Below are 22,238 nucleotides of genomic sequence, written 5' to 3' on the forward strand. Positions count from 1 at the left end.
AACACATACCTCCTCCATCAGCCTCTTTGATGTCATCTTCTATAGCTTCATCAATTGCTTCATCAAACTCGTCAAATCTGAAATACAGAGAAGCACGTTACAGCCTGTCCTGGCACATGGGTCAGGAGTGTTGCCTCCGAAGTGAAGACAGTCAGAATGTGAAACTGCTCTCTTCCACTCTGGGACAGTATGACATGGATTACATCCCCTCGCTCAGATTAGCCTCCATTTCTTTTGCAAAATAGCACCTAATAAATAAACTGTTTTTCATTTTCAAAGATCATCTACATGAGGCATCAGTAAATATTTTTGTAAAAAGGCAGAGCGTAAATTCCTCGGGCGCTGTAGACTAGCAGCAGTCACGGTTGTAGCTACTCAAGCCAGCCCCTGCAGGACGAGAGCAGTCGCACACAATACAGCTGGAAGAACGTGGCTGCGTTCCAAGACAACTTCACTTACGGACGCTGGTTTGAATTTCACGTTATTTTCATAGATCTTTCTTCTTTTGGTTCTCTTTTCAACCTTTTATAAATGTAAAAACCGCTCACAAGTCACAGGTTATACTAAAACTGGCAGTGACTGGATTTGGCCCACAGGCCATAGTTTCCCATTCCCTAGTTATACAAAGCACATGGCAAAGTAAGATAACAAAACTGATGTCCCAGAAATAATGCTAAGTGTGAAAGTTATTGTTATTGAAGGTTACGTTATTATTACTAAAATTCATATATAGATGTTAAGAATTTTAGAACTAAGTAAATGTATTTTATCTCACAAGGGCTCTTCCCCTCAACTTAAAAAAAAAAGGATTAAAACTAGATGATTTCTCAGACTTCATCATTTACAAAATTCCTTTCGCTTTAGAACTGAGGCAGCCACAAAGATAAAGTGACTTGCCTAAAACTATGGTAAATATATAGTAATTACTAGCCACATGTAGCTCTTTATATTTAGTTAATTAAAATAAAAAGTTCAATTCCTTACTATGCTATTTCAAGTGCTGAACACATGGCCACTGGTTACCCGCTGCACAGCAAAGAAACAGAACATTTCCAAAACCACACTGACTTCTACTGGGCAGCACTGGATTAAAGTCATACAATGGATTAACAATGGAATTAAGACTGACAGCCAAATATTTTGCCTTTTGAATTTGGAAACATCACACCTATGGATTTCCTCTCTAGGAAAACACATATATACCAACACAAATATAAAATCTTATATATAGTGTCAGAGAATTCGCAAATTTCAGATTAAAAACTCTTCTACAATGTGACTTCTTTTTTGGCTGTGCAGTGTCTTATAATGTATCATAACCTATTTTAAATAAATTACTTCCACTTTTTTCATAATTATAAACAATGCTATAAAAACCATTCTTGTAGCTGTGCCTTAGCTTTCCCTTAAGATAAATTCTGAGAAAATAAAAATCTGTGCATTCATTCACCAGGCTAGAAAAAGTGCTAACAGGTAAAACCAGATGCACAATTAATAGGAAACAATATTTCTGTCAAGGACATGCTACAGCTGTGATGTGGCATAAAAACCTATTTCTTTGTGTGACTACTACTTTCTTACTCACCAAGAAACTTTGTTTTCTACCAGAGACCATCAGAACCTTCAGATATATGAAATAATACCAGTAAGAATGAAACATCCCACTCCTGCCTGAAAGATATACATCACTTTTAACACAAAAAAGCAGCCTTTATTTGCATCGCAGATGCAGAGCTTTGGATACAGGATTGGACACAACACCACACCTCACACACCTACTTTCATTGTGAGGACACAGGACCCTGTGTGCACTCTGCAGTTCAGGGGTGATACTGACCCCTTTACAGAGCCCTGCTTAGCTTTGAGCCTTGCTCTTCATTTGCTTCGTTTAAATATCATCTACACTCAGAAGGTTTCATCAGTGCCTTGCCCTGGCTGCGTGGTTCAGTTGGTTAGTGCATAATCCTGCTGTGCCAAGGTTGTGGATTCAATCTCTGGTCAGGGCACACACAGGAATCAACCAGTGAATGCATTAATAAGTGCAACAACAAATCAAGGTCTCCCACTCCCTTTCTGCCTTAAAAAAAATCAATTAAAAATACAAATAAATTTCATCAGTACCTTCTTAAAACTCTTTTCCTTTGTTGAGATGCCCCAAGAGATTCTGTTGAACTACACAGGTTAATCGCTGATAGTCTTGCCACTAATACAACTGTTGGCTTAAAGGGCACACAAATTGTTCTTCAAAGTTTGTACCAATTTACAATACAACCATGAAGTAAATTTTATCATTAAAATTTTTTTCTAATTTGGAAAACCATATTATTTTCTTGTTCTTTTAATTCTAATTTGAATACTGAGTAAGGCCAAATATTATTTCCATGTTTACTGGTCATTTTCACTTTTTCAAGTACAGGCTTGTGTCCTTGGCCCATTTTATCAGCCAGTGTGTGTTCATCTTTCTCACTGATTTGTAGGAGCTTTTTATGTAGCAAAGATTTTAACTGCTTTGTCATATGTTGCAATTATTTCTATCCAAAATGTATCTCCCCTTAACCTTTATTTATTTTAAGTTTTAAGAAAAACTGACTTACTCTGTTACCATTATGAATGTGTTCCAACCCAGATAAACAAACAAAAACAGTCACCCTGTCTAGTTCTAACCTCCAAAATAAATGAAACCTTAATTTTCCTTGATAACTGATTCCCTAACACAATGGCTTTATCCTCGCTTCAGCAACGCTAATGTCTGAAGATATGCAACAAACTTAACACACACCATCTAAAAAACTACTGTATTCCCACCATGGAAAAACTACACTCACAACCCACTGCTTTTGAATTCTATTAACTCGTTTACAAAATTTCTTGGCAAACATTGTCTGTTGTAAATGCTTTTGAGTATTTCTCAATTTTTATGTGATCAAATGTCCTTTCCATTATTGTTTTTGTGTTTGGCATTTTGCTTAAAAAATTGCTCCTTACGCTAAGATTATATGCCTTCCTTATATCCTTTTGGGAACTAGGTAGGGCTATAAATAAATGAATCACAGAGTACTTTTTAGGCTAATGAACATAGTTTATTAAGAATCCCTTTATTACTGTTACATAATTTAACAGATGAAGGGATCATGTGAGTTAATCTATCATCATAGGCATGGCAACCAAGACCCATGGAAATGGACCACTCAAAGATACTTGGGTAATAGGTGGCATGATAAGGACTATAATCTTAGTCTTCAGACCCCCAATATAAATGCTCTCTCTAGTCAATCTTGATGTCATCTTCTTGGTTATGAGCAATAAGAATCCAATAAATAATTATTAAATGACAGTAGTGATGAAACTCTTTTTTGGTGGTTCTTTTTCTGTGTTTGCTTAAGTGCTTTATATTTTGTACTCACAACAGACCCACTGTACCCCACATAAAAAGTAAATTCTAAGTGTTTTTAGAGTTTAAATATAAAGAATCAAATTTAGAACAAATAGGGAAAGCATACAAAATTTCTTTAAAAAATTAAAGGAATAATAAATAAAAACTGACAAGAGACATCCAAATGCCCAATGAGCCCATGAAAAGATGCTCAGCATAACCATCAGGGAAATGCAAATAAAAGCCACAATATATCACTTCCCATCTGGTGCAATGATCACTACCAAAAAACCCACAAAAGCCAGACTTCCGGCTAAGATGGAGGCGTAGGTAGACACACTGGGCGTCCTCGCACAACCAAAAGAAGGACAGCAACAAATTTAAACACAAAAAAAAACCCAGAACAGCCAGAAAATCGAACTGTATGTAAGTCTGACAACCAAGGAGTTAAAGAAGAAACATTCATCCAGACCAGTAGGAGGGGTGGAGATGGACATCCAGGTGGAGGGGACTCGCAGCAGGCGGCTGCTAGAAGACTGGGGTGGCAAGGTGGCAGCTGGCAGACAGGGCGGTCCCACATTCACATGTGAATAAACTGGGAGGAACAACTAGGGAGCGAGACAGACTGTGCAATCCAGGGTCCAAGTACGGGGATATAAAGCCTCAAAACCTCTGAAAAGACCTGTGGGGTTGTGGCAGCGGGAGAAACTCCCAGCCTCACAGGCGAGTGTGCTGGAGAGACCCACAGGGTTCTAGAACATACACAAGGCCACACAACCAGGAATCAGCACCAGAAGGGCCCAATTTGATTATGGGTAGCAGAGAAAGTGACTGAAAACCAGCAGAGAGCTGAATGAGCAGCACTGTTCCCTCTTGGACCCCATACTCACATACAACATCACAGTGTAGCCCCAATGAATACCTAATCCCCTGCCTTTTAGGCTTAGGTGTGTAGAAACAAACAAACAAAAAAAGGCCCAAATGAAAAAACAGATCAAAGCTCCAGAAAAAAAAATTACAACTAAGCTATGAAGAGATAGCCAACCTATCAGATGCACAGTTCAAAACACGGGTAATCAGGATGCTCACAGAATTGGTTGAGTATCTTCGCAAAACAGAGGAAAAAGTGAAGGCTATGAAAAGTGAAATGAAGACAAATGTACAGAGAACCAACAGTGACAGGAAAGAAACCAGGACTCAAATCAACGGTGTGGACCAGAAGGAAGAAATAAACATTCAACCAGAACAGAATGAAGAAATAAGAATTAAAAAAAATAAGGAGACACTTAGGAACCTCCAGCATAACATTAAACATTCCTACATCCGAATCACAGGGCTGCCAGAAGGAGAAGAGGAAGAGCAAGAAATTGAAAACTTATTTGAAATGGAAAACTTAATGAAGGAGAATTTCCCTAATATGGCAAAGGAAATGGACTTCCAGGAAGTCCAGGAAGCTCAGAGTCCCAAAGAAGTTGGACCCAAGGAAGCACACACCAAGGTACATCATAATTACATTACCCAAGATTAAAGATAAGCAGAGAATCTTAAAATTAGCAAGAGAAAAAGAGACAGTTACCTACAAAGGAATTCCCATGAGACTATCAACTAATTTGTCAAAAGAAACCTTACAGGCAAGAAGGGGCTGGAAAGAAGTATTCAAAGTCATGAAAAGTAAGGACCTACCACCTAGATTACTCTACCCAGCCAAGCTATCATTTAGAATGGAAGGGCATATAAAGTGCTTCCCAGATAAGGTCAAGGTAAAGGAGTTCATCATCACCAAGCCCTTATTACAAGAAATGCTAAAGGGACTCATCTAAGAAAACGATCAAAACTATGAACAGTAAAATAACAACAAACTCACAACTATCAACAGCTGAACCTAAAACAAAAACAAAAATGAACTAAGTAAAAAACTAGAACAGAAACAGAATCACAGAAATGGAGATCACATGGAGGGTTATCAGCAGGGGAAGGGGGAATAGGAGAAAAGGTACAGGGAATAAGTAGCATAAATGGTAGGTAGAAAATAGATGGGGGGAGGTTAAGAATAGTATAGGAAACATAGAAGCCAAAGAACTTACATGTATGACCCATGGACATGAACTAAGAGGGGGGAGGAAAATGGGTGGGAGGGGGTGTGCAGGGTGGAGGGGAATAAAAGAGTGGGGGGGAAGGAAATGCGGTAACTGTAATAGCATAATCAAAATATATTTAAAAGTAAAATAGAAAAGAAAAGAAAGTGAAAAGACAAAAAACAAAACAAAACAAAACGAAAAGCCAACAAGTGTTGACAAGGATGTGGAGAACCTGGAAACCCTGTACACTGCTGGTGGGAATGCAGGATGGTACAGCTGCCATGGAAATTCCTTAATAAAAAAAACCCCAAACAAAGAAAAAGAAAAAACCACCATACAATCCTGTAATCCCACTTCTGGGTATATATCCAAGAGGAAATACTAATAAAACAAATCTGTTTCTTTTTAAAAAAAAAGATTTTATTTATTTATTTTTAGAGAGAGGGGAAGGGAGGGAGAAAGAGGAGACAAACATCAATGTGTGGTTGCTTCTTGCATGTCCCCTACTAGGGACCTGGCCTGCAACCCAGGCATGTGTCCCAACAGGGAATCAAACCAGTGACACTTAGGTCCGCAGGCTGGCACTCAATCCACCAAGCCACAATAACCGGGGCTAAATCTGTTTCTTTTAACAACCACAGTTACATCAGGATTGACAGGCAATACAATTCTGATATAATGCTTGTTCCAATGTAAATTTGTTCCAATGTGACTGATATATTACAAAATAATTCAAATATAACATGTAATTCATCCTTGCTTATAAGTAATTTCATCTGTGAGAACACTAGGTTAACATAGAAGTCGGTACCTAACTGCATAGGAACACACCAAACATGCACCCTGAACATCTACCCGTTACCTCAGCTCATCGTGAGCCTTAGAAGCTACAGCTGCCTGCATCTGCTGTTCTGGCGACTTCAAGTAACAGTTGTCTATCACCACCCATAATTTACAAACTGCAACTTTCCTCACTTCCACAGACAAACTTTGAGACTTTTTTTTCCAACAAAAAATATCACATACAGTGTTTATATTATTTCTTAACCATTTAACATGTGTCAAATGATACTATGACTTTTATTAGATTCCTACCATCTTCTTTTTAAATGTGTCACTGATGAAGTTTTTGAGTGTGTGGTCACATTTACCATACTCTATGGTTTTTACTGTGTGATTTCGTACAGCACGGTTAATTTTAGGAATGTATGTACTGTTACAGCTGGACTGACTTTACACTTGCAAGTTTTATCAGTAGGCTTTGATGTTGTCAGTTATAATAATCTTATGGTACTTTTAATTTTTCAAAAATTTTTAAAGAAAAGAATAAGATGGACCTTGCTCCAATATATATTAAGGATTTCCTTCTTACTGGTTCTACTGCATTCTATAAAGTTTTTGTTTGTTTGTTTTTATAAAGTTTTAATAATAACAACAGCAACAAACTATACGCAGACAGCTCTTCCATGGCCACTGATGAAAATTTATAAACAAGCAAGTTCAAAGTTCAATAAAACCAACTTTGTTATTCATCTCCAGTTATTCAAGTTAAAAGACTGTTTTGGTGTTGTCTACGTAAACCACGGGTCAAAAAAAAGGTCTTTTTCTTTTAATATTTTTATTTATTTATTTTTAGAAAGAGGGGATGTGAGGGAGAGAGAGAAGGACAGAAACCTCGATGTGAGACAAACTCTGATTAGCTGTCTCTCTCACGTCCCCAACCAAGGGACCTGGCCTGCAACCCAGGCATGTGCCCTGAACGGCAACTGAATCAGCAACCTTTCAGTTTGCAGGCTGATACTCAATCCACTGAGCCACACCAACCAGAGCCAATCAAAGATTTTAAATAAGGGAGGTTTAGTAGAAGAATACTAGACTCGTCAACAATCAGAAAGTAAGGTTTTAGTCTAGGTTTAGCTACTAAAAGTGTGACTGCGGAAAAATCCTTGTCTCTCTGTCCCTCCATCTCCCCCTCCCTCCTTTTCTGGTGGAAGACTGTAATCAGATTATAGTTTTTGATTCTCTTATTGATTGTTTCAGTAGGCATTTATGCAACACCTACTATTTGTCAGTACTATGTTCACTGTAAAAGAGAAGGATGTATAAAACAGATATGGCCTTTACTTTCAAGCTAAAAGTCTAGTGGAAGAAGTTTTAATCAAATAATTAAAATCACAATTATTACAATTATGCTAACTGCTTTCAAGGAGAAGTGGTTGCTAAGAGAGCACATAATAGAGGGAGTTGATCAAGAGAATGTTACAGAGTAAAAATGGGAGGGAAATTCTAGGCAGAGTAAACAGTATCTGCAAAGGGGCTGAAAGAAGACAATGTTCCTAATGCTAAGTAAGGGAAATTGTGGAAAAGCTAAGCACAGAGCAGACTATGCAGTGTTTCATGTGTCTTGTTGAAGGCATCAATCCTTATCCCAGGCACTACAGAAATCTGACAAAGTATGTTATGCAGTAAAGAATGACATGAGCAAATTTGTATTTGGAAAAGACCATTCATGCTTGTTGCTCTCAAATTCTGATTCTCAAGATAGGAGGTAAGACATATATATACAACCACTAATGATTATTGTGATGGAAAAGCATGTAATTTTGGATTGTGTATTAATTTAAAAAACATTTTACACTCTTTCATTGTAACTTTTTCCACATACTTCATACCTGTAACTTATACATTTCCGTGTTCTTGTTGATCTTCTTTCGAGCAAGTTTGCTTTGGATTTTTTTGAATCCTTTTTCTTTTCTTCATGATCTTCAGAAAAATCTGGCTCCTGGTTTTAAAATATGATAATAAATATGTGTTACTACTCAGGGCAGAAAATAGTTCCTTGGGATTAACAGTTTCTATTGTCCCTCTAGGCAGCACATGTGAAAGGTATGAAAAAGATGGTCCCCCAAACTGAATAAACATGGCAACACTACGTATAGATTAAAAAAACACACTTCTATATTAAAATTGTTAGGTTTTTGTGAGTTTATAATAACCTCTTTTAAAAACAATCATGAAGTTATTCCATCAATAAATCATTTTAACAAGTAATTAAACTTGGCACTTAAGGTATTCAACAGAGCCCTTTCCGATCCGCCATCTGCAGTGGAGTCACCGCCAATATGCAGATTTTCGTGAAAACCTTTATGGGGCAGACCGTCACTCTCGAGGTTGAACCCTCGGATACGACAGAAAATGTAAAGGCCAAGATCCAGGATAAGGAAGGAATTCCTCCTGATCAGCAAAGACTGATCTTTGCTGGCAAGCAACCGGAAGATGGACGTACTTTGTCTGACTACAGTATTCAAAAGGAGTCCACGCTTCATCTTGTGTTGAGACTCCATGGTGGCGCTAAGAAAAGGAAGAAGTCTCACACCACTCCCAAGAAGAGTAAGCGTGAGAGAAAGAAGGTTAAGCTGGCTGTCCTGAAACACTACAAAGTGGACGAGAATGGCAAAATCAGTCGCCTTCGCTGGGAGTGCCCTTCAGATGAATGCGGTACTAGAGTTTGTATGGCCAGCCACTTGGATAGACATTATTGTGGCCAATGTTGTCTGACCTATTGCTTCAACAAGCCAGAAGACAAGTAATTGCACATGGGCTAATAAAAGACATGAAGTTAAAAAAAAAAAAAGATATTCAATAGATAAGCTGAAGAAATGAAACAATGGATTTAGAAAAGGGCATGATATGCTGAAGAAAAATAACTCAGCCAAGGTAAGCATGTGATTTAATTAAACCTGAATGAAACTGTGTATGGAACGAAGAAAATTTTTTCATTTCAAATAAAAACCACATTACATGTACTTTCACTCATGAGATACTTCTTAACTATACATTAGGCAAATAACTGAAAAACAATAAAATCCCTTCAAAAACACCAAACTGTATGAACACCAATTGAAGGTTCTGATAACCACAAAACAATGGAATTAAAAATCAGATCTCCCTGAACCATTTACTTTGACACTTAGCATAAACAGCAGATAGAGAAGCTAAAAAAATTTAATCCAATTTAGGATTAAAATTAAACCCCACCAAACTCCAGAGGGGTGAGCTATAAATTTAGTTTGGATATAATACCACACTTTGGACCTATCTGCATGTACATAATTTTAATAATGAGAGATTATGGGTGATTTCTTTAAGGTCCTAAAATCTCATTTTTAATAAAATAGGTATACTATTTATTTAAAACTACTCATTATATAAAGTGTAATAAATTTTGGAACAATTATAGCAATCTCATCTTTTTACTATAAACCAGAAACTTACTTGTGGAGGAATGATGTTTTCAATACTGATACCCACATACACCAAGCGTTCTTTCCTTTAAAAAGTGAAAAACAAGCACACAAAATGAGATTTGCTAAAAATAAAACTTATGAAAACAATACAACACAGAGAATACTAAAATTACGATTTCATGGTAATAGTAGAGTCTATGTTATCTGTAAAACTTATAGTACTGGTCTCTGTGGGAGGCACAAAACTTCCTAAAGGTATGAAAATTCTAGCTTTTAGAAGTGACTTATACAGAGGGAACGGGGTGGGAGGTTCAGTAAAAAAGGGGAAGGGGATTCAAAAGTACAAACTTACAGTTAGGGAGCAAGTCAGGGGATGTACGGCATAGGGAATAGAGTCAATAATATCATAATAATTATGTTTGCTGGCTGATGATTATTACATTTATTTTAGACACTGTAGTGGTCACTTTGTAAGGTATAGAAATGTTGAATCACTATCTTGTGCACCTGAAACTAATATTTTATGTCAACCATAATTAAAAGCAAGTGTTTCTGAAAAAGTGAAATAAAACCTGTAACTGAAATAGACAATGAAACTTCCTGAAGAGTCATGCTGTAACTCACTGATAAACAGCCAACTGTGATTGAATAAACTAGATCTTTGTCATGCCGGAAGTTTTTAGTAATACTGTACAGGCGTATACACAGCTATAATCTCATGACAGTAATTATCACTATAAAAAATAACTCTATAAAACAGAACCACATCAAGGTCCCAGTGAATGACATCAAGACCTTTCACTCCGTGCAGACAGTGAGGACAAAAGGCAACGCAGCCACATGGATTTGTACTCTAGGATGCTATCTAACTGGCCTAAAAATACTATCTGGCCTAAGGATATCTTCACGTGGATTTAGAAGACTAATGACAACCTCACAGTTTCATTTCAAAGAAACAACAGTTTTGTTGATTTCAATTCAATAAATTTTACATAACAAATTTCTATATACAGCTGGTGCTTTTTTTTCTCCGTTTCTTCCCAAGTTAATTTGATTCACCAAGGACAGCTGAGCTCTTACATACACACCAGTGTACGGTGAACTGAACAGAATATGAGAGGCAAAAACAGTACTAGCTGAAAGTCATAGGGAAGGCTTCATGGGTAAGTCAGAACTTGAGCTCTCTCTGTTATTAAATGTGTTTGACATGTCTATCCTTGCACTAACCAAGTTTATTGTGATACCAACTTCCTTCTCTACACTTCAAAATCTCTACTTCCATGTGACCATTATTTCTCTCCTTAACTCAATGGAAAGTCATATTCATATTAGGTCATATTTTGTCAGGCTTGGAAATCCAAAGGTAAGACACAGTTCTTGCCCTCAACATTATTTACAGCTGACTGTTGTCCATTATGAACAAATACAATGGAAACATGAAAAAGAGATTCTGAAAAAGAGCTGAGAAATTTGGGAAGGCTTTATAAACTTGAGCAGAATCTTGGAGGCAGGTATGATTTCTCATCACAGCATTCTCTTGCTTAGTAATCTTACAGAAAGATACATCTTCCACCACTCCATTTCAACGCCTGCCCAATGGTGACATGGGGATCAGACTTGAGCATTATCTATATATTTCCTGCTAAAATTTCCATTTCAGGGATCCTAGTCTCTGACTTCTATTGGCTCACTTTCCAGCTCACTCCCTCCCTCTGGTACACTGATTTCAACAACTCCCTGACTCCAGGAGACCCTCTATCCATTGAGCCTACCCTCTTTTCACTGTCCATCACTCCCTTCGTGTCCTTGCTTTCCCCCTTACCTGGCTTAGACTCCATGGTCCATCATTATAAATACTCCTTTGTATACACTTTCAATTCCTTGTCTCTTTTCTCCTTCCCTCTGTTATATTACCTGGAAAATTCCAACCCTGATTAAATCCAACTCTCTACTAGCAAAGCACTAGTAATAGTACTCTGGAAGTATAGAACTATTTGAATTCCCAAATAATTTCTGGCCCCAAGTTCTGAAAGGGACGTTTACGAATCAGTTCGGTGGACTTCTTAAACACCCAATTTCACAGAGCATCACAGCTCCATCTCTGTAGATAGTTGCTGCTAGTCACTAATTACTCATTGACACATCCTTCTTTTCCACCAAACTACAGAGCCCTTTAAGGTAAAGACCACATAATATGCTTCATGTTGATTACATTGCCTGGTACAAAGGAGGTGCTTGATACGCGTTGGATAAATATTGAATAAAGGCATGAATAGGGGAAAGATGCTCTTGTTCTATGATATAAAGAGTAAGCAAGGCTCTCAGTTGCTAGGATGAGTGCTACAGAAATCAGTTTTTAAAAACATAGTTAAAAAATTACAAATAAAAATGCTCGCTTTCAAAAACAGATGAAGCCACCTGGAATTTAATAGTTAATATATTATTTACTTTAGAATCATATATATTTTGATATGTTGAGCTCCTAAGATTCATATAGATATACACAAGCATCACAGGAGCTATAAATAACGAAAGCTTTGTTAACCAGATTATTGGGGAGAATTAACAAACAGCAACAATTCAGTTAACTGGCCTTTGTGCCAGGTTGGTCTCCCTATATAAATAACTTTGCTCAGCTTTCTGTGATCCAATTTCATAGGATTTAGTGTGTGATCTAAAGCCACAATTACACATGTCCTCATAAAGAATGACATTTAAGTAAAGATGATTACCAAGAATAAAAGAGAAAGCAAATGAACTAGTAAATAGGAGACCAATAGTTTAAACAAATGCTGTGGCACATTTAACATAATTTCTAAAATTAAAGGTATTTCTTAATCGTAGCAGCATGGTCACATCTAAAAGGTATAGCATCATAGGCCTCCAAAGAATAAGCAGATGTAACTGGAATAGTAAACAAATTCTTAGTGGTTGATAATTCTTGTCTTTTTTTTCTATTATTTATTTTTTTCACTTTTAAATTGGTGGCTTATCCAGGTTCCACATTCTTGCTTGACCCACTTCTGTCTCCTCTTTACTTCTCAAAGGCACTGCAGGAAGCAGGCAGGATAAGGAAAAAAACCAAAATATAAATTCAGACATGCCAAGTCTTAGAATCTGACTTTGGCAGAGTCACAAGGCCACACTGAACTGTTGGGGCACTTTTCTAAACCACTTTAAGCAACATAAACAGTTCCATCATCCCATCAGTCATCTTCCCCCTCCAGCATAATTACAAGGTTTTCTCATTTGAGTATCAGTTTTTAAAACAACTTATGCAACTGTGTGCAACTCCGAGTTTAAATGAAAATTTTGATAAATATGAGTAACTGATGTTAATTTACATAGTCCCCAAAGACTAAGTTTAAGATGAAGAGTCTGAGGTTCTTTGCTGCATCTTTTTTTAAAAATTAAATTTATTGGGGTGACGTTGGTTAATAAGATCAAATAGGTTTCAAGTGCACATTTCTATGATACATGATCTGTATGTTGCATTGTACAACATCCTTGCCTTTTGGAGAGAATACATTTTCTTCCAAGCTCTTAAAGACTAAGACTATTAGCTATCAGCACTGCTGAGTCGAATCACCTTCAGAACATGAGAGCACTGCTCATTTCTCAGGACAGGCAGATTTCTGACAGACTAAGGCACAGGGACAATCTGATTTTCAATTATGACTTAATTTGAAGCACCTGTAGGTAGATCTTTTCCAGTGTGAAAAATAAAAAAGCAGGAGCAACTCTGCACATCACAACAGGCCTAATAATTTTATACAGGACTATTACACAGTTTCTAAATACAAACGTATTTAGACAATGGGTTTTTAAAAAACTAAGCACTTTCATCTCCTATTCAATTTTAGAGATTAACTTTGCCTTTAAATTAAGTACCATCCATTATATAAGGCACAGAGTTCAAACTGAGTAGTTAAGAAAAAAACAGGATTTGGAGGCTGAACCCATTTTTAAGATTCTCGTTTGCCTAGAGTAAAGTGGTGAGATTATGGAATGACCCAACAAGCTAAACTTGGTGGGGGGGAAACTATGTGATAGCCAGTAAAGGTAAAGTAGCAGCAAATGAAGATAATAAGGCCAATTAGGAAACATTGCTTCGATTATTTCATACTTTGTACAAATGAGCACCAAGTCCTGATTAATATGTAAAACTTGTCTTTAACACCTGCATTTTATTATCACAACTGCCCCATTTCAGGCCTCATTGGCTCTTGTAGACTCTACTGCAACAGCCTCAACTCTAATTCCTTCTTTTTACTGTCACCAGGCTATTTTTCCTGAAATAATTATCTGATTATGGCTCTAGCTGGTGTGGCTCAGTGGATTGAGCAGTGGCCTGCAAATCAGAGTCGCTGGTTTGATTCCTAGTTAGGGCACATGCCTGCAATGCAGGCCAGGTCCAGTTGGGGGTGTGTGGGAGGTAACCACACATGGATGTTTCTCTCCCTTTCTTTCTCCCTCCCTCCTCCTGTCTAAAAATAAAAAAAATCTTTAAAAAAATAAAAAAAAATCTGATTACGTATAACCCTCCTTTGATGGCTTCCCCACCGCCTATACAAAATAATCTGAATTCCTTAACAAGGTATGCAAAGCTGTTCAAAATTTGGCCTCAATCTGCTTTTAGAGCTTCATTCTGCCATTCTCATACTCTCCCTTTTACACTGTCTTTGCTCACATTTGTGCTCTTTGCCCAAAATGTCCTTTCTCTGCATGCCCACCTATATAACCCCAAGTTATCTTCCAAGGACATCCCTGATAAGCCCAATCCCTAGAACTCAAATTCCCTTCACAATGTTCTTATACCGCTCTGAACAGACCTCAACTTGTCTACTTAATTGTATCACTGGCTCCGACATCTGTATTCTGATAGAGGGTGACCTCCAAGTAAGCAGGAGCTTTGTCTTACTCATCTTTTCTCTTCAGTTTGGTACATAGTAGGCATAAATGTATGTTTCCCAATAGATTAATCAAAGAAGTGCAATTAAATATAAATATAAACATGCTGTCTTCATTCAAAGCCCCCTTTTAAAGATTAGGCTCAACTCCAATTTTATCTGCTCCAAGAAGCCTTCTCAACTGCTTCAGACCACGCTGCAGTGGCACAGTGAAGAGGGAGGCTTCTTTTACAGTCAGTGGGACAGAGTTCTGCATTTAAGTGCACTTTATGTCACTTGTGTGATTTCTGCCCACCTGAAGATACGACACGGGCAACTAAATTGTACATCAGTTCTGACAGTTTTCTTGTACTCACTACATACTTAGGTATACACCCCCTACAATACTTGGACCAATATTTATTCAGAGAAGGTTCTAATAAATATTTTAGACCAGGGATTGGCAAACTTTTCCTGTAAAAGGACATAGTAAATTAGGCTTGGTGGGTCATAAGGTCTCTGGTAGAATTACTAAACGTTGCTGCTGCGGGACAAAAGCAGCCTCAGACAATACATAATAAGTGGGTGTGGCAGTGTTCCAATAACACTTTAAAGACAATGAAATCTGAATATGTAATTCTCATGTGTCATGAAATATGATTGTTGTTTTGATCTTTTCCCAATCATTTAAAAACAATTAAAACATTCTTAAGTAGCAAGCAGTACAAAAACAAGAAGCAGGCCAGATTCGGCCCACAGGTCACAGTTTGCCAATCCCCACTTTAGACAGACACATCAATCCATATTCTAAGATAATTCTGCCACCCAATTCCCAAGTAAAATACTAGCACACATATCACAATACCTGCGTTCAGCACGCTCCTTCTTCTTTAAGGCAACATCTAAATCTTGCAATTGTTCCTCTAATTTCTCACACAGTAGTTTCTGAAACAGCCAAAAGATGAATACTATTTTAACACTTTTCCACAATCATCACTTGCTTATTAGAACATGGATACCATGCTATGAGGTGATAAGGGGCCACGTAGTGAGTGAACATTGAAATGTTCCTTGAATTTAATTAAGTAAAGTGTTGCCTCAACTTCCATTGAATTGAAGATGAGCGCAGTATCTTTAAAGTAAAGCACATATTAGAGAAACTTAGAACCCTGCCAGAAAACACATCCCATGCCTACCTTGTTGGCAGAAAACTATGTTTAAAATAGCATTTGGTTCAATGTGTGTGCGTGACAGTGATTACAATTTTTAAAAATCCCAAGACATTTTTAAGGGAGAGGGTTATATGTACAATAAAGTATAATAGTGTGAATCACTAGTTTTAAAAAAGAGAAAGAAAAAAATTTACAAAATCATGCCACATGGCTACTGGGTCAAAATAAAGCTGAAGAATTTAACTGATAATGCTATGCTAAGCCACAGAAGTTCACTTTACTGAGAAATGCAATAAAGCCCATCATTTTTACACCAAAAATTTTTTACAAAAGTTAGGTCTTCTGAGAATTGCTTCTGGAAATTAAGGAAAAACTTAAGAGATAATAATAAAGGGTAATCTTTTCAACAGTCTCTAATTTCACAGAAATTTAAACAAGAGGTAGACCACATTTACAAGTAGTTTAAAATATTTAAAATGGTTAGTAGCTGCCAGGAAATATTACTAATTTGAATGTAAAACCAAAGACGAGGAAAACAGAGGGGCACTGGGTCCTACATGCTGGCAAGGGGGGCAGAACCACTCTCCATCAGGGATGATCATCAGAGGAGGACGGAGGCAGGCCGTGTGGTACCCACTGTCACAGGAGTCACACAGCAGAATCTGAAAGAGACCAGATATTAATAGCAACCTAACTCTATGATTAAAATTCAGTGACTCAAGTTAAAATATTTTAAGACATTTCAGTATGTCTTAGTACTACACTAAGAAATATATTATACACTTTATTTGGATAAAGCGTAATAAAAAAAAGCTAGGATAATTAGGGATCTAATGTGCCATTTAAAAAATTATGAAATGAAACACTAAGAAAATGTTAAACTACAAAATAAACGAAAAATAGCAAGTCCTTTCCAAACTAATGACAATCCTTTTCTAGTGTGCCATGAGGGCTTTAACATTAAATTTTTTTTATAACAGAGTTTTATAGCTCAAGTATCACAAACTATCCTACCAAACATAGGATTTTAAAAATGTAAGTATTTCCCACTTTTAGTAGCATTTCAATGACCAATCTGTAACAATCATTCATGGTTCCTTTTATCATGTAAATTCACATATGGAAGGATCCTCGGTAAAAGGGGAAGGGAACCAGGGTGTGGCTCAGTGGATAGAGTGCTGGCCTGTGAATCAAAGGGTCGCCGGTTCTATCCCCAGTCAGGGCACATGCCTGGGTTGCAGGCCAGGCCAGGCCCCCAGTAGGGGGTGCTCGAGAGGCAACCACACATTGATGTTTCTCTCCCTCTCTTCCCCTCTGTCTAAAAGTAAATGAATCTTTAAAACAAAAAAGAGGGGAAGGGAACTGTACAACCATCATGTTCAAACACAAAGTTGATATTTCTTGTTATTTGATTTAAGATGACAAAGTCTCTAAAACTTAAAATGGTGCATTCAGGAATGTATGACTTTAAAAAATTTTATTTTTAAATTCTTTTAGATTCACAGAACAGTTGCAAAGATAGTACAGAGTTCCCACAAACTCTTTACTCATCTTCCACTAATGTTAACATCTTCCATAACCATGGTACATTCAGCAAAAATAAGAAATTAACATCCATACTATATTAACTCAACAACAGACTTTATTCAGATTTCACCAGCTTTTCCACTAATATCTTTTTCTGATTTCAGGATCAAATCTGTGCATTTAATCATGTCTCCTATGCTCCTCTAACCTATAACATTTTCCATGACTGACTGTTTTGAAGAGTATTAGAGATTATGTAGACTGCTCCTCAACTTGGGTTCATTTGATGCCTTCTCTTGATTAGAATGAGGTTATGGATTTTGGAGAAGACTCCCATAAAGGTAAAGTGCCCTGCTCACTATGGCATATCTGGGGTACATGATATCAATATGACTTATTACTGGTGAAACTAACCTTGATAACTTGGCTGCAGTAGAGTCTTTCAGTTTTTACCACTTTAAAGTTACTAATTTTCATACTCTATTTCCATTAGAAATGATAAGTCCAGCCCATGCTCAAGGGGAGGAAAATTAAGCTCTACTCTGTGGAGGGAGGAGAATCAAATAATTTGTAGATATAAAGTAAAATTGCCATAGTAATTAATATTTAGGGGGAAATACATTGAAGCTATACAAATATCCTGTTTCTTTACTTAAAGGTTCACCACTAGTTTTAGCACTTATTTTCCTAAATAAGTGCTAATTTTATAAATAGTTTTAATTTATATTAATTAATATTATATATAAATAATATATAATATATAAAAATAATATATAAGGGATCTTGCAATAATTATTACTGTGGTGTCCTAATGGTGACTCTGTATTTCCCTCATGCTTTCTACATTTGTTATTTGGAATGAATTCTTCTGTAAAGAAAATATGTCCATTATCACACATTTATTTGTTTATTCAAATTAATTTATATCAGGACAAACAAATGAATATTTATTTTACTCTTTGGGTTATAATATAAAACCATTACTTGTGAAATTCCAACTGTTCTAGGTGTGGACACACTGGGAGCCCTTCCAGGTTGACTATGTCCATAGGATTCATTTGCACCCTTTCTTTTATTTAAAGCACTTCCTTACTTTCTAGCAAGCACTACAGGATACTCCAAGCATATCTTTTCTTTTCCCTGCCACAGCCTAAGAATCAGCCATTTCTCCCAGAAGCCCTGGTTCCTTCAATGGAGAATGGTATTCAGAAACCAAGACTTGAATGCTGAATGCTCACTGCTTCTAAATGTCAAAGAGGACGGAGCTGGGAAATATATGTAGGTATGGAATCCATTTGCACATATGCCTGTGTTAAATAAAGTATGAGTTCATACCATTATCTCCAGCTCTAATCCAGCACCACAAGGTGCATTCCAGCCTTCAGCCTTGCTTATTTGTAACTTCTTTCCCTGACAGTGAGAAAGCTGGCTCATATTATCCACACCTCACTCACTTGTTCAAACGTAGTATCTATAATTGCTAATACACACCATGATGGAGGGAAGAGGGTAGAATGTGCACACATACGTGCAGTGATTTAAAAGTGAAAAAGTACCCTCCCCCTTCTTATACAATACTTACTGCCAATACTTAGAATTCAGTACTTCAGTTACAGGACTGACTGACTGTTTGATTACACAGGCATATGTACACAAACCTGGGCCGGATTCCATTTATCACAGTTTCTATGGTAAAGCACAATCTAAATTTCAAGTACAAAATTAAAAGTAAACTTTTAGAAATCAACCTTTCTCTAAAACAATAATTATATCTATTCCTCAATAAGGTAAAATCCCATTAAAATAAATATTACTATATAAGATTTCCAATCCTCAGCCAACGATCCATTTACTTTGACTAAAACATCTGGAAAATCCCAGAGTTCTATGCTCATCTATGAATTTATTGCTTTTCTGCTGTAAGCTCAATGAGGACAGGGACCATATCTTTCTAATTCAGGATCTTTTTCCTACCACTTACCACACAACAGTTGCTTAACATTTTGATTTGAGGATTATCCTTAAACACATGGCATAAGAAATCCACTATTTAGCCCTGGTTGGTGTGGCTCAGTGAATTGAGCACCAACCTGTGAACCAAAGGGTTGCTGGTTCGATTCCCAGTCAGGGCACATGCCTAGGTTGTGGGCGAGGCCCCCACTAGGGGGCGCACAAGAGGCAACCACACATTGATGTTTCTCTCCCTCTCTTTCTCTAAAAATAAATACATAAAATCTTTAAAAACAAAAATAAATCCACTATTTAGGATCTTCAGTTTCCAATGATATTTCTCTTTGGCACAGTACCCAGCAATGGGATTTTTAGAGCAGTTATTAACTAAATAAAAATTCTGCATGTGTGCCAAGAAGGTGTAACTTTTATCTCCTCAATGTCATTTCTGCTCACTTCATTTTACTTTTCATTTCCTCACACTCCTTTGTCATGGACATCTATTGATGCCTCCGTAAAACGCACTCTCTTAGTTTAAAAAGATATCAGGAAATGGCGGGGAGTACAAGTGTTGATTTGTACTTGACTTGGACGGTAGAAAAGACCACTGTCGATCTCTGTTTTGTCCTTTCTCTTCACAAAAATCTTGACCTAACTCTCACAGCCTAATGATCATAAAAATGCGTTCAAGGGTCTTCTCAGCATAATTTCAGCACCTACATTTCTCAGTGTTAAGTCATTATCTAGTTCTAAGTTATCTTTTGAACCCTCTCAAACTAGAAGGATATAATAAAGTCCACTGACTTAGTTCCCAGATACGAGTTTAACTTAAAAACAAAAAAAGTAAATCACAAAAAACTTTAACCCAGCACATAATAGATGTGCTAGGCAACTTTACATAACATTAAAAGCAACCCTAAGAACTGTATGGTTTAATTCCCACTTTACAATGAAGATATCAAGATATAGAGAAGAGAGCACCTGATAAGTGGTGGAAGCAGGATCTGCTGCCAAGTCTGTCTGGTCCATGCTTTTCCCATCACACCATACTGCTTTCTAGGAAAAAAGAGCCTTGGAGAACCACTTCATACAAATTTTCCAAACTTTAAAGGATCTGAAAATTTTCAGATCCACCAATTCTACCCATGTAGAAGCATCATTCTTTGCATTCTTTCTACTCAATACTTGGAGCCCGCCTTTAAAGTCAAATGTATTCAAAAGAACAGAATAGTCAGATAAAATTGAGCATAACAGGAGTGTTTCTTCAATAGGCTCTTTAGAAAGCAATTATGAACTGCAGAAATACACACACACACACATCTCTCTCTCTCTCTCCCTCTATCTCTCTATCTCTCTCTCTCTCTGTTAGGAATTGGTTTTCCTGATTCACCTTACCTCTGAAGAATATACTTCCTGGGCAAGTTCTATGTCAATCTGTCACTATTCTTCTGAATATATCTGGTCTATAATTTATACTTTTAAAGTTTTTTTAGAACTGCCTATGTCCTAAAATCTAAGGTCCTACCAGGTTAACTACTTGACTCACGTGTTATTATAGAAAGGCAATAGGTTCTTTAGGCCTTACTTATTTAAAGCTGGCACTTCAGAAATATCATTGTAAGTTAACTCAGAGGGAAAGAAGAAAAATTTAAAAGAACAGAACAGAGATATTTGAATAATTTCATATATTTGTGAGGAAAGATTAGGAGTGCATACTCATGAAAAGAAATATCAATACCTAGCCAGGTAGAATGAAAGCAGGAAACTGACTTCCGCAGAATTAGGTTATTTGAAAAACAGAAAAAAAGGTTATTTTGCACACACAAGCTCTATACCATTAAAAATTTCAAATCATGGGCAAACCCAGAAGAGTAAGGCTTCTTTGTAAAACCACAGCATGCCAGTAATGAGTATTACATACTAGCTCAGGATGGTTTGGAAGGCCACATTTTTTGCATGGTTCATCATCATCTGCTAGGACGGCTTCTTCACTCTCCTTTTCTTCCTCCTCTTCTGAAGCTGCAGATGATTTTTCACTGTCAGACCCTTCACTTTCATCGTTGCTGGAATATTTCCACCTGCCACGTGTTCGAGAACCAGTCCATCGAACTTTGCCTTTGGTTTTTACCTTGTATAAAATAAAAAATTGAGATAATTTGTATAAGAATGTAAAAAGAAAAGGGAAATTATTATAGCTTCTTTATAAATATGCCTACTATTTAATTTTGGTATATATTTTTCTTATTTTTTCTATTTTGGCAGGTATTATAATGAACACTGTCTTATATTTTCCCTAGTCATAAAACGTTCTCCCAACATCACTGTAAGTGACTGTATAATATACCATCGCATAGTTGCGTTTACATAATCCTGTACTAACCAGACATTTAGGTAGTTTCCCATTTTTTCACTTTCATAAACAATTGTATTATTGTATATATAAACTTTTACAAACACACCTCAGTGCTTAGGATAAATTCCTCGAAGAGAATTCTGGGTCAAAGGCCATGCACACTTTAAAGGCTCTATAATAGAGCACTGACTATGTTCTTACATTTTGTTATATAAAATTTTAAATTCCCGTATTAGAAGTAAATATAAAAATTTTTAATGGGTCAGAAATGCATAGAAAAATCACGACAAACTTAAAAAATATGTTATTCAGAGAGTAATTCTATAATGATGTAAACTCTTTTTTACTGCCCGGTTGCACAATTTTTTAATTAGTATTTTAATTAATTCCTACATTATAAGTCCTCATCAAAGACCAAAGTAATTCTAACAGAAGGGGAAGTTTATTTTAAAGGATTAAAAATTCCGTATTCCAGGGAATAAAGAATCACTTACAATGAAGAATAATCTGACCATTCAAATAAATTAAAAACAAAAGTAGCACTTTTAATTGTGACAAACTCCCATAGCCTAGCCAAAGAATTTTACCAGATTTTTCTTAAAATAAGAGGGTCATCAGAAAAACTTCTGGCTTCTTAGACTACTATTTA

General features: G+C 36.6%; 2 protein-coding genes across 5 annotated transcripts in view; one reads left to right on the plus strand and one right to left on the minus strand.

Moving 5' to 3' along the window:
- RSF1 (remodeling and spacing factor 1) overlaps nucleotides 1–22,238 on the minus strand; it is a 115,728-nt gene that overhangs the window by 11,452 nt on the left and 82,038 nt on the right. For 3 of the 4 annotated variants that reach the window (XM_045181854.3, XM_045181855.3, XM_024572741.4), the window contains exons 7-13: nucleotides 21,158–21,364; nucleotides 20,218–20,292; nucleotides 16,317–16,421; nucleotides 15,453–15,532; nucleotides 9,727–9,781; nucleotides 8,124–8,233; nucleotides 10–77 (exon numbers count right to left, since the gene is read on the minus strand). In XM_045181854.3, the coding sequence (XP_045037789.2) occupies nucleotides 10–77; nucleotides 8,124–8,233; nucleotides 9,727–9,781; nucleotides 15,453–15,532; nucleotides 16,317–16,421; nucleotides 20,218–20,292; nucleotides 21,158–21,364 (700 nt within the window). The remainder of the gene's footprint in view (nucleotides 1–9; nucleotides 78–8,123; nucleotides 8,234–9,726; nucleotides 9,782–15,452; nucleotides 15,533–16,316; nucleotides 16,422–20,217; nucleotides 20,293–21,157; nucleotides 21,365–22,238) is intronic. The other variant, XM_024572742.4, reaches the window with a different exon arrangement.
- On the plus strand, nucleotides 8,247–9,085 carry LOC112316042 (ubiquitin-ribosomal protein eS31 fusion protein-like). The gene has a single exon (XM_045181857.3). The coding sequence runs from the start codon at nucleotides 8,574–8,576 to the stop codon at nucleotides 9,039–9,041; it is 468 nt and encodes a 155-aa protein (XP_045037792.2). The 5' UTR covers nucleotides 8,247–8,573; the 3' UTR covers nucleotides 9,042–9,085.

The sequence above is a fragment of the Desmodus rotundus genome, chromosome 5 (genome assembly GCF_022682495.2).
Source record: "Desmodus rotundus isolate HL8 chromosome 5, HLdesRot8A.1, whole genome shotgun sequence".
NCBI classification, from domain to species: Eukaryota; Metazoa; Chordata; class Mammalia; order Chiroptera; family Phyllostomidae; genus Desmodus; species Desmodus rotundus.